Raw genomic sequence first — 13,544 nt, forward strand, 5'->3', positions numbered from 1 at the left:
TGCTCCTGTTTCACCCACAGTTCAAAAGTGGATTTGCCCATACTAAAATTGGCCCTTAGTGTCCAAAGCTTGGGGAGTGTTACGGGGATTGGACGTGGGCCTTGGTAGGGTACTCTTTCAGAGGACTGGTGCGGGCTTGATGGACCGAATGGCCTCCTTCTGTACTGTAGGGATTCTATGATTCAATATTAAAAACTCAACACAGTATAAATATTACATTGATCGTATTTATAAATGCCATACTGAAAGGGGAAAATGTGTTTTTATATTTTAGTTTCTAGCAGCTGATATTAATAGAGTTGCCACTTGTTGACTATAGATCTGCAGAGAATGTATCCCACAATCACTAATCCGGGTATCTTTAGTGATCACGCCATCTCTGTTTTTACTTTTTTAAGTTCATTCATGGGATTTGGGCATTGCTGTCAAAGCCATCATTTAATGCCCAAGTGTAATTTCCCTTAAGAAGGTAATAGTGAACTCACTTCTTGAACTGTGCAGCACATTTGATGAAAATGCACCCACAGGATTGTTAAGGAACGAGTTCCAGAATCTTGATCTAACAACCTTGTATTGCTGGGTGGAGTAACTACTCTAGGTCCACTAGTTTCCCTCATGTCATTGTAGTTAGTATTTAATCTTTAAACAGACCTTTAAAATAACTCCCTAGCAGTAATGTGGATTCAAGAAGGCGACTCACCACTACCATCACAACAGCAATTCAGAATGGCACCAGACACTGGCCTTGTCATTGATGCTTGCACCCCATGAAAGATAAAAAGAAAACCAAAAAGATAAATACACAGGGACGTTTGTGTGAATGTAATTTTAATGCAACTATGTGCAGCCACTGAAACTACCCTGATTCAATGCTCATGATGTAAATCAGAAAGCTGGATTATTCTGCTGATCACAGCCTCACTTTTGGTTATTTGTCCCTGGCACAATGTGATCGGGTACCGAATACACATTCAAGTCCCCTGCTTCAAAAGAGTAGGTTTAGATAAACCCTAAAAAGGTGGCACTAATATTTGGGTTGTCGAACTATAAAGCAAAACTGACAGAATGGAACAAATTTTAATTTGACATGGTATGGGCAGGTTGTCTTATGAGGAAAGGTTAGATAGGCAAGGCTGTATCTGCTGGAATTCAGAAGAGTAAGAGGTGATGAAATTGAAACATATAAGATCATGAGGGGTCTTGACAAGGGGATATGGAAAGGTTGTATCATCTTGTGGGAGAATCTAGTACTGGGGTCACTGTTTTAAATTAAGGGGTTGCCCATTTAAAATAGCGATGAGGTACAATTTTTTCTCTCTGATGATCGTGAGCCTTTTTGAGACTCTTCCTGAAAAGAGTCTGGAAGCAGGCCTTTGAATATTTTTAAGGCAGAGGTGGATAGATTCTTGGTAAACAAAGGGGGTGATAGGTTATCATGGGTAGGCAGGATGCAGATTTGAGGTTATTATCAGATCAGCCATGATCTTCTCAAATCAGGCTCAAGGGATAAATGGCCTACTCCTGCTCATTTTTTGTATGTATGTGCAAAACGGGTTGGCCGATTCAAATATAAGCAGATTTTTGATGTTGGTTTAATATTGTATAACCAAAAGTTATGTCATGTCCACAATTTTTGCAGACACAGATCGATATTTTCCAGTCCCAACAGACATTTGCCACTATTGAGAGTCGCAAGAGAATTAAAAGTGCTGGAGAGCCCATTTAAACTTCCAGTTCGCAAGCTTCCTTTTTGTGAATACATTTGATGAATAATTGTAAAACATTAATAAATTAGTTTCAGAACTGTACAAACAGATGTATCGTGGCAAAAATGATCATTCAAAGCAGGTTTTGTTTATTGTTAATTTAATCGGTAAAGGAATCAATCAGAGGCAATCAGGAAATAGTACTGGCCCAATTTTATGATCAGCGGCAAGGAAATGCATTCACTATGTGGCAGCAACCCTCATAGTATCTACAGACTATTCATTAGAGATTTGCTGTTATTGAGCATTTGATCCAGTGTAGCAATCTTAACAGGGGACGTGTTCTATCTGTGAGCCAGACAAACAACAGCATGGCTTTTCAACAAACCAGGGCCGGAATTCTCCAGCCATTGGGATTCTATTTTCGAGGATTTCCCAGTGGTCTGGGATGGCTTCAATGGGAAATCCCATTGTCAGGCGGAGAGAATCCCACCACCAGCGAACGGCGCGCTGCCGAGAACACATGACTGGGGGTCCGGAGAATCCCGCCCAGATTAAAGAATCCTCATTGAAATGTACAGAATCTAAACCAGGAAGAATAAGTTAGATTTAAATCATGTACAGAAAGTAAAATAAAGTTTGGGAAAGAGTTCATGGGATTAAAAACAGGAGATCAAGGATACAGATAAAGTTTTTAAAATTATTATTTAAAAATCGCCAACATTAATTGAATAGTGAAGGAATGAAAGTTCACACTTATTAAATTGAATTTTCATGACCAGTGAGGCTGTTTGACATCAATTATTACTTAATGCAGCACTAAAAATGCATCTACTTCTGAATCTATCAACTCTAGGTTTTCCTGGTATATTTTGTTGCTAACTAATTGATAAATAACTGAAAGTCGATCTATTGCATTGATGTCAATGCAAATCTGGTGAGGGTTGTTACAACACAATCTCTGAAGAAGTTCGGAATCTCTGACACCAACCTCTGGATTGCTCATGCAAAAGCAGAAGTTACTGTTGGATTTACTCTCTAATAAGAGTGAATGCCTTTAGCCTCAGCATTATCAACACAAAATTTGGCCAGTTGAAAATATTATCCTTATGGTACACTTCAATATTAAAGCTTGTAAGATTGATTGATTGATTTATTGTCACACATACCGAAGTACAGTGAAAAGTATTTTTCTGCAGCCTAGGGAATGTACACAGTATGTACATAGTAGACAAAAAGAATAATCAACAAAGTACATTGACAATAGTGATTGGTCACAGTGCAGAAAAGGGCCAAACAAAGCAAATACATGAGCAAGAGCAGCATAGGGCGTCGTGAATAGTGTTCTTATAGGGAGCAGATCAGTCCGAAGGAGAGTCGTTGTGGAGATTAGTAGCTGTGGGCATCTTCCATTTCTGGTGTTATTTACAGTGTTAAATTACTGGCTCTATTCATTTATTTATGAACATGAATTTGCTTTCCCAAGAACTTAAAAGCTCTCTCGAAAAAACAAATTGTGATCAATGTGCAGTGTTGATTTGCCCTATTCATATTATGGTCTTCAAAGCATTTTAATGAGCACTTCGAACAATTTAAATATAATTTTAATAGGACACTGCAATAATTCCCATTTCTATATATTTCTCCTTAACACAGCACATTTTGCAATTATTCAAGAACAGTTGTTTTTTTTTCTACTTAAAACTTTTATTTCCTGCAGTCTTGACATGGTTAAAAGTGAAAAGAGTGGAAAAAACAGCTGTACTCAATTTAAAGCTGGGGAATTAGAGTGGGCTGAAAGTTGGAAAAATAATAGGACTTGAATTTTTCAGCAACATTAATATTCCCAAGTTCGATTATGGTAAGTAAATTACAAATTAGAGTGAATTTAGCAACCTTGGAAGGCAAGCTGCATGTCCAAATGTTCACCCTGACCTTTTCAATAGCTATGTGCAAAGTTTGATATCTCAAGGGGTGTTGTTGCTCAAGACAGCATTAAGCAACTGGAGCCTAAGAAACTACATGTCTACTCTTAGTAGCTTCAGTGCAGACAATTCTGGTTGAAGTCAGTTGGCTGCTGTATCGTAGTTTTTGTTCACTTTCTATTGAATTTATGCAATGTATTTTGAAAGGGAGAGACACGAGACGGTCCAGTGAGGATATTTGAGAGCTGATTTTCCCCTGCTTTGATTTATAGGTGACAAATCAGGGGACAAACGAGTGCCCTGCACCAGGGAAGATTAAACCTATTTGTTGAAGTGCTGGCTTCCAATAATTGGCAACCAAGGAATTAGAGCAACAATAGTTTATTCGCTAGACTGAGCAGCTCTACATGCTTATACTCTGAACACACTCCAGGGAGAACTCCTGAGCTCCCATCACATGACCCTTTAAAAAGTCACGGCAACACTAAATGACTGCAACATATATATGCACGCATGTTCAGGTCCAAGAGGTTACCACCAAATAACGATTAGCCTGAAGTCCTCAGTCGAGTTGGAAAAGGGTAATCAGTCCCTGAGTGCTGTTAGTTTTTATTAATATTACTTCTGCACCTACTGGTTTGATTGCTGTTTTCCAATACGCAGTAGGAAATGTGTATCAAAGCTTCCTGTTTGGCACCCAAATGGCTTAGCTGATCCAGTTATATTTGATTTATTGGGTGATCACTTCACCAACTCACCATACTGGACCATGACTGAAGTTTTACACTGGTGATCTCAGGTTAAAGTTTAATGGGAAGAATCACTTACAAGCAATGCTTGTGGAATTTATCAATATCATTGACATACAAACATATGAAACCAGAGTAAAAGTAGGCCATTCGGCCCTTGAGCCTTCTCCGCCATACGATAAGATCATGGTTAATTTGTTTATGTTTCAAGTTTCATATTCCGGCTTACATCCAGTAACCTTTGAGTCCCTTGTCTGACAAGAATCTATCTACCTCTGTCTTAAAAATAGTCTATGACCCCCATCTCCACCATCTTCTGAGGCAGAGAGTTTCAAAATTATACAACCTTCTGAGAGAAATAAATTCTCCTCTCCGTCCCTTTCTGGGGACCCTTAATTTTGAAACAGTTCCTCCTAATTCAGGACTTACCCACAAGAAGAAACATCCTTTCCTCATCCACCCTGTCAAGACCATTCAGGATCTTGTATATTCCAATCAACTCACCCCTCACACTTCTAAACTCCAGTGGAAACACGTCCAGTCTGTCCAACCTTTCCTGATATGGCAACCCGCTCATTCCAGGTATCAATCTAGTGAACCTCCTCTGATCGGCCTCCAATGTATTTACATCGTTCCTTAAATAAGGAGACTGAAGCTGTACACAATATTCAAGATGTGGAGCTGGATTCTCTGGTCTCCCAGCCATGTGTTTCTGGGCAGCGGGAGGCGGCTCGCCGTTCCCTGGCAGCGGGATTCTCTATTCCCACTGCTGTCAATTGAGATTCCCATTGAAACCACCCCATGCTGCAGGGAAACCCGTGGGCAGGGGTCGTGCTGCATGCAGCAACAGACAATCCTGCCGCCAACTAACAGCCGGAGAATTCCAGCCCGTGGTCTCACCAATGCCATGTATAACTGAAGCATAACATTGTCACTTTTATGTTCAATTCTTCTTTAAGGAGGGATAGCATTCCTTTAGTCTTCTTAATAACTTGCTATACCTGCAGACTAACATTTTGTGACTCATGCACTAGCACACCAAGATTCTTCTGCACCTCAGAATTCTGCAGTCGTTCTCTGTTTAAGTTATTCTTCCTGCCAAAGTGAACAACACATTTTCCCCCATATGGGCATGATGCGGGCAGCATATGCATTGTGTACCTTCAACTTCTAATATTGCATTATGTACTTCAGCTGTTGGGAGGAACAGGTTTTTCTCTTTGTAGCACCGTCAATATGACGTGAGGCAGGTTGAGGTAATGTCAATTGAAGGCTTTATTAAGCAGAACTTTATCCCCAGCAGCGTGGTTACAGAATGCAGCTGCTGAAGGAAATGGAGGGAAAAGCTGGGTTCTTATACCGGCATTTCTGGGTGGAGTCCAGTAGGTGGCAGATCCTATCAGGACCTGGCATCCCTCCACCAATAGCCTGTCGACACTGAGGCGTTCAAAGGGTCGAGAGGCCTTAACCAGGTGCGCTCTATCTGGCCTGAAAAAGTGCGGTTTGCACTCAGCGCAGATCTGGCAGTTTCTGGTGACTGTTCGGACGTCCTCGACGGAGTAAGGGAGGTTGCGGGCCTTAAGGAAGTGGTAGAAACGAGTGACCCCCGGGTGGCAGAGGTCCTCGTGGAGGGTTGTAGACGGTCCACTTGTACATTGGCACATGTGCCGCGAGATAGGGCATCAGATGGCTCGTTCAGCTTTCCGGGACGATACAAGATCTCATAATTGAAGGTGGAGAGTTCGATCCTCCACAGCAAGATCTTGTCGTTCTTGATCTTGCCCCGCTGTGCATTATCGAACATGAAGGCAACCGACCGTTGGTCAGTGAGGAGAGTGAATCTCCTACCGGCCAGGTAATGCCTCCAGTGCCGCACAGCTTCCACTATTGCTTGTGCCCCCTTTTCCACTGAGGAGTGGCGGATTTCTGAAGCGTGGAGGGTTCGGGAGAAGAAGGCCACGGGTCTGCCTGCTTGGTTGAGGGTGGCCGCCAGAGCTACATCCGATGCGTCGCTCTCGACCTGGAAGGAGAAGGACTCGTCGATGGCGCGCATCGTGGCCTTTGCGATATCCGCTTTGATGCGGCTAAAGGCCTGGCATGCCTCTGTCGACAGGGGAAAAGTAGTGGACAGGATTAGCGCACGGGCCTTGTCGGCGTATTGTGGAACCCACTGGGCGTAATAAAAAAAGAAGCCCAGGCAACGTTTCAGGGCTTTGGCACAGTGGGGGAGAGGGAACTCCATGAGGGGGCGCATGCATTTAGGGTCGGGGCCTCTCACTCCATTACGCACTACGTAGCCCAGGATGGCTAGACGATCAGTGCGGAACACGCATTTTTCTTTGTTGTAAGTGAGGTTCAGGGCGTGAGCCGTCTGGAGGAATTTTTGGAGATTGGCGTCGTGGTCCTGCTGGTCGTGGCCGCAGATGGTGACGTTGTCGAGATACGGGAACGTGGCCCGTAAACCGTGCTGGTCAACCATTCGGTCCATCTCTCGTTGGAAGAGCGAGACTCCGTTCGTGACGCCGAATGGAACCCTTAAAAAGTGGTATAACCGCCCGTCTGCTTCGAAGGCAGTATAGTTGCGGTCACCGGGATGGATGGGGAGCTGGTGGTAGGCGGACTTGAGGTCCACGGTAGAAAAGACCTTGTACTGTGCAATCCGATTGACCGTGTCGGATATGCGGGGGAGAGGGTACGCATCTAGCTGAGTGTACCTGTTGATGGTCTGACTATAGTTGATGACCATCCTCTGTTTCTCCCTGGTCTTAACGACTACCACCTGGGCTCTCCAGGGACTGTTGCTAGCCTGAATGATGCCTTCCATCAGCAGCCTCTGGACTTTGGACCGGATAAATGCTCGGTCCTGCGCGCTGTACCGTCTGCTCCTTGTGGCGACGGGTTTGCAATCCGGGGTGAGGTTCGCAAACAAGGAAGGCGGTTCAAACTTGAGGGTCGCGAGGCCGCAGACAGTCAGTGGAGGTATAGGGCCGCCAAATTTAAATGTTAAACTCTGGAGGTTGCATTGGAAGTCCAACCCTAGAAGTGTGGGCGCACAGAGATGGGGGAGGACATATAGCCGGTAATTTCGGAACTCCCTCCCCTGCACCGTTAGGTTAGCGATGCAGAACCCCGTGATCTGAACGGAGTGGGATCCCGCCGCCAGGAAAATTTCTGGGTGCTTGGCCGAATTACGAGGGAACAGCGCCTTACCGTGTCCGGATGAATGAAGCTCTCCGTGCTCCCAGAGTCGATAAGACACGGCGTCTCGTAGCCATTCACTAGGACTGTAGTGGTTGCAGTCTGGAGCGTCCGGGGTCGCGACTGGACGAGGGTCGCGAAGCCAGACGTGGTTGTTGAAGTTGAGCATCGTAATCAGGCAGTTTGTGGCCGTCTGTGTCAGGGTCCTTCAGCCAAGATGGCGGCGTCCACGGATCGAGTGCAGTCGGGGGGTGGACAAAATGGCGGCGCCCATCTCTCCCTCGTGGCGTCCGGGGTCCAAAATGGCGGCGTTCGTTGGTCACACGTGGATCGCTGGGGGGGCTGGGTCTGTGGTCCCGTTTCTTCCCCGGAGATAGCGGCGACCCCGCGGGACTTGCACACTGTCGCGTAGTGGCCCTTCTTCCCGCAGCTTTTGCAGGTAACCGCGCGGGCCAGGCAGCACTGCCGAGGGTGTATCAGCTGGCCACAAAAATAGCAGCGGGGCCCCCCTGGTTGGTCTGGTGTTTTGGCCGCGCAGGTTTGCGGGGGTGGGGGGGTGTCGGAGAGTCGACCGCAGCGGGGGTCCACGGAGCCCAAGGGGCTGTAGTGCGATCGTGGCGTAGGCGCGGGCGTTACGCGAGGCCATATCGAGGGATGCCGCCAGGGCCCGAGCTTCTGTAAGTCCCAGAGATTCTTTCTCCAGAAGCCTCTGGCAGATCTGGGAAGCGGCCAAACCTGCCACATACGCATCGCGGACCAGGAGCTCTGTGTGTTAACTCGCTGTTACCGCCGGGTAGTTGCAGTTTCGACCCAGGATCTGCAGGGCATTATAAAACTCGTCCAGCGATTCCCCCGGAAATTGCCGTCGTGTGGCGAGCTGGTAGCGAGCAAAAACCTGGTTGGCGGGCCGGATATAGATATCCTTCAGCGCGGCGATGGCACCGGTGAAACCGTCTTCGTCCTCGATGAGGGAGTAGACGTCAGGACTCACCCTGGAATAGAGGACCTGCATCTTTTGTTCGTCTGTCGGTGTGCTGGGGGCCGTTCGGAGGTAGCCCTCAAAGCATGACAGCCAGTGCTTGAAAATAGATGTCGAGTTAGCTGCTTGGGGTGCGATGCGCAGGCACTCCGGGGTGATTCGGAGCTCCATGTTACCACGTTGTTTTCTTCAATTTAAATTCTGCTTAATAAATTGTAGCACCGTCAATATGGCGCGAGGCAGGTTGAGGTAATGTCAATTGAAGGCTTTATTAAGCAGAACTGTATCCCCAGCAGCGTGGTTACAGAATGCAGCTGCTGAGGGAAATGGAGGGAAAAGCTGGGTTCTTATACCGGCATTTCTGGGTGGAGTCCAGTAGGTGGCAGATCCTATCAGGACCTGGCATCCCTCCACCAATAGCCTGTCGACACGTGCTGTACCGTATTACCCCTAATACATACCACCACACTCTTGCTGCTTGCTAGCACAACCATTAATGATACATTCTTTATACTTTGGATATTATGGGAAGTAGGCATCACTGTTTTCTTAATTGCCCTTGAACTGAGTGGCTTGCTGAACCATTTCAGAGGGCAGTTGCTGTGGGTCCAGAGTCACATGTATGCCTGACCGAGTAAGGATTGTTTCTTTACAAAGATCAATGATTATATTATATTCAAAGTTTTTATTAATTGATTCTATCAGCTCCCTGATGGGATGTGAACCCATGTCCCCAGAGTTTGAGCCTGGCCCTCTGAATTACTATTTCAGTGTCAACACCACTACACCAGTGCGCCTGTTATTCTAATAGCAGAAGATAAATGTGCTTTAGTCCCCGTTTAAAATGATACCAAGAGGAATCAAATTATTTACCTTTTGAGGTCCAGCAATTTCTCTTGGGAACAGGATTTAGAATTGGATATAATAATTAACCTTACTAGCTTACTCCCTCGATAGGATAACAAAGTTTCTCTCAACCTTTCTACAGGGTGGATCTGGAATGAGTGGATCAGGGTACGTAAACCATTGGAGAAAGAATTATTAACATTTTTCTGCAAGACATCGCTATGTTTCTTATTTTATTGAACCAATTAAAGTTGATCAAGTTTTTTCACCAACTATCTAATGCATGTTTAAATAGAGCATAAAACTGCAATGAACAGAGCTTGAAAACTGTACCAAGTGAAAAAGTAAATGTTAATGTCACACAATCAACAGTTCCTTCTCTTTCTGTCACTTTCTTCACAGCTGTTGCACATCAGTTCCAGCAGCCAACTGCAGTTATGTCAGAGATCATCAACTTTCTTCTGGTCCCATAATATGGAAAACATGACATTTCCTGAAATAGCCTCTTTTACACTTACCCCGACAAGTCCTTCTTGCTCCAGCTTAACAGAGAGCTTACTAACACCACCTTCGCCAAAAAACATCCATCAACGAGCAATGAATGGATTTAGTATTCCACGACCTCGTGTAATTTTAACATGCATGTTTTCTACTAGTTAAAATAAGCAATGCTATAGAATTGTAATGCATGCGTCATGAAGTCAATTGTAAGGCAAAAGAAATGTAGAGTTGCTAGTTTACTGACTTATTTTATACAGTTTCCTAATAGCTTGACATTTTTGATTTGAGTCTGTGCATGTAGTGCGGTTCATCTTTTGATGAGAGGAATGCTAACCAGTAATGCAATGTAAATATGTGGGCTTGCAAACACACAGTTGAATAATTCCAAAGTCAGTATACAGACTCGTTTGCACCCCTTTTACACACCTTCACTGCACAGAAGCTAACACACCCAATTGTGCATGATGGCAAGAGGTGCTGTGCATCAGGGATTGCAATATCCAGCTTTGCACAGCTAGTTGATTCAAAATACAAGAAAATCTTTTCAATAGACCAATTAAATCACTATCTTTACAATAGGCTGTTTAGCAAAGTTATTTTTAAAAGCAAATGACAGTTTTATTTTTTTTAAGACACTGGTTAGCATTTTTAAATATTTTGTCTGTCGCTCATTACAGTTCTTAAAAGAGGAATAGTGGTGTAATTGGTTACAAAATTGTCTTTAATTCTGTTCAAACCCAAGTCAAACAGCTGCAATATGCCAAATAGTGCTTTATTCACAGCACTCATACTCCCACACAATGTGGCTCAACATTTCAACAGCTTGGAAAATAGAAAATTACTATAAGATGTTCATGGGAACTGACTTGAGGCATATCCTCGGAGGAGTGTCTGGGGATTGTACATGGTCATCTTGATCATTAAAGTTGCGCAGTTTTGCAATTTTAATATTTTTCGCTACAATTAATTTCCAACCAAGACTAACAGCTTATGTAAGTGTTTACAGTAATGTGTCCAAGCATGTAGGCACACATTAAGTACGTGCACAACCTTGGATAGTGTACAATTTTTTACTACTTTTAAGTACTTTAATGTTTTCCTTTTAAGCTTGAGATTGTGATTTCCATGAAACAATAAACGACGCAGTGGTGTAGTAATTGAAACTCTTTTAAGCACTACCAGTAACTTTTTATATTTTTATATTTCCATATCAATGTGTTTCTAGTTATTGAAGACATTTTATTTCAGTATCATATTGTGTACAAACATGTGTTTGGGTTCATTCACAATTATGAGGTTCAGATTACATAAGACAATAATAATAACAAAAATAGTCACATAATGACAATAATAAAACAAAGTATGGAAAACAAAGGTAGTTTAAAGGGATTTGTATTGTGTTGGTAAACATTAGAAATAAGGGTACGGATTTTCCTGCCGTTCCTTCTGGTCATGCTGGCGACAAACCTCCACTGTGGCTTTCCCGGCGGTGGTTGGGGAGGGAGGGGGGTGGATTCAATGGGAAATCCCATTGATAGTGGCGGGATCAGAAGTTCCTGCCACCGGCCAATATCGGGCTGCTTCCCAATACCGAGAAACACGCTGCGGAAGGTGCAGGAAACTCCCTGCTCCAAGGTATAGTTTTAAGGTGTTAATTTAATGTTTCTATGAAAGGAAGGGTGAAACCGATAGTTGGATTTGTGCTGGACAAAGATGTCCGTATGCGTGGAGGTTGGTTCAGTTCCAACTGTGCTTCTAGTATGTTTAGAGAGAGTTAGAGCGTGAAGATTAATAGAGATTGGCAAATGTAGCAGTAGTTGTTTCACAACTTAGGGCCTTGTAAGGTAAGAAAGCTTTTGAGTTTTAGTTTTTAGCTGAATTTGTTGGCAGCTGAAGGACACAAAGGGGTGAACATCTCAACTCTTCCAGGAGAAGCTGGACAGGCCAAGGGAGCTGCAACGAGGCAGATATTCCAAAGAACCAGAGACAGTCCAAATAACTAGGGGTTGGGACAGAAAGAATGTCTTAAGAAGACTGAAGTTAAGAGAACAGAGACCAAAGTAATGTTTAGGAGTGTTCAAGGAAGAAGCAGACAAAGTGTAAGTGAAAGAGGCAGCTGCAGTAAGCAAAGCTAAAGTGAGTGCTGTAACCCACAAGGATCTATGGGGCCAGACTGATCAGGCTCCCCGTGAGTCTCGTGAAGTGTGAGCTTCCTCGCTGAGTAACGGAGCCCCCAATCAGCAGGCGAGGAAATCAGAGTTTTTAAACTCAGCCCAAATGTGAGCCAGCACGGTAGTCCCACCTGAGGCCTGTGTACATAATCTTTTTGTATCTCTGTAAATAAACCTTTTGTTCCCAACGCTTCCCGTGTGGCTGCATTTGTGAACCCAATACTCGTGACGAGCATCACTGGAGCTGCCGATGGTACAGTTTTCGCTGTGCCCTCTCCACGGGCCTTTGGAGGACGGTTCGCCCGCTGTTATGATGACACACATCGGGAAGCTTGACACATTCGATGCAGGTATAAATGATCAATCCCAATATACCGAGCAGATGTGCTATTTCTTTCAGGCCAACACCATTGTTGGGGATGCGTGCCAGACTGTGATCCTCTTGACAGCCTCTGGGGCACACACTTTTAGTGTGATCAAGAGCCTGACATAATCCGCCACCCAGATTCAAAATCCTTTGCAGGTCTGGTAGCGCTAGTGGCAGAGAACTACAACTCCAAGCCATCGACCATCGTCCAGCGCTACTGTTTCAATACAACCGAAAGCATTCCTGGGGAGTCTGTAATGGAATTCCGGGTGCACGGTGGTCGGAGCCTTCGTCCGGGTCGGGGTAGGGGGTCGGAGGGGCAGGGGGAATAGCTGGAGGTAGTGGCGCCGGCGCCGGCGGGGAGTGTGGAGGGGGTTGGGGGGGTGCCCGGCCGGTGTCTACCGGCGGTGTGGGGGCCCAGGGGGAGGCATCAGTGGGGGGAACCAGCGGGTGCCAGATCCCGTAGGGAAACCGCGAGGTGGGGGGCGTCAGTGGAGGAACCAGCGGGTGCCAGATCCTGGAGGGAAACCGGGTCTTGCCTTGCGTCGGGGTGCGCGACGTAGTCATATCGGGGGTTCACATGTAGCAGTTGGACCCTCTCGACCAGGGGGTCCGTCTTATGGCTCCTCACGTGCCTCCAGAGAAGAACAGGTCCCGGAGTCGTCAACCAAGGTGGAAGCGAGACCCCAGAGGTGGTCTTCCTGGGGAAGCCAAACATGCGGTTGTGAGGGGTCTCATTCGTGGCCGTGCAGAGGAGCGACCTAATGGAGTGGAGAGCATCGGATAGGACCTCCTGCCAGCGGGTAGTTGGGAGACTTCTCGACTGTAGAGCCAGAAGGACAGCCTTCCAAACTGTCGCGTTCCCCCTCTCCACCTGCCCATTTCCCCGTGGTTTATAACTGGTCATTCTGCTCGAGGCGATGCCCTTGCTGAGCAGATACTGACGCAGCTCATCGCTCATGAACGATGTACCCCGGTCGCCGGGGTCATGTCGGGACAGGGAACGGCGAATGGAAAGCGGGAGAACTCATCGATGATGGTTAGGAAGTAGATATTGCGATTGGTGGACGGGAGGGGGCCTTTGAAGTCCATGCTTAGTCGC

General features: G+C 45.5%; 1 protein-coding gene across 6 annotated transcripts in view; it reads left to right on the top strand.

Moving 5' to 3' along the window:
• The window catches only part of gulp1b (GULP PTB domain containing engulfment adaptor 1b), a 645,746-nt gene that overhangs the window by 598,123 nt on the left and 34,079 nt on the right, over positions 1–13,544 (top strand). For 5 of the 6 annotated variants that reach the window (XM_072477928.1, XM_072477970.1, XM_072477939.1 and 2 more), the window contains one exon: positions 9,806–10,030. The exons of the other annotated variant lie outside the window; for it this stretch is intronic. In XM_072477928.1, coding sequence (XP_072334029.1) covers positions 9,806–10,030 — 225 coding nt within the window. The remainder of the gene's footprint in view (positions 1–9,805; positions 10,031–13,544) is intronic. 6 annotated transcript variants of the gene reach the window in all.

Source organism: Scyliorhinus torazame, chromosome 2, assembly GCF_047496885.1.
Source record: "Scyliorhinus torazame isolate Kashiwa2021f chromosome 2, sScyTor2.1, whole genome shotgun sequence".
NCBI classification, from domain to species: Eukaryota; Metazoa; Chordata; class Chondrichthyes; order Carcharhiniformes; family Scyliorhinidae; genus Scyliorhinus; species Scyliorhinus torazame.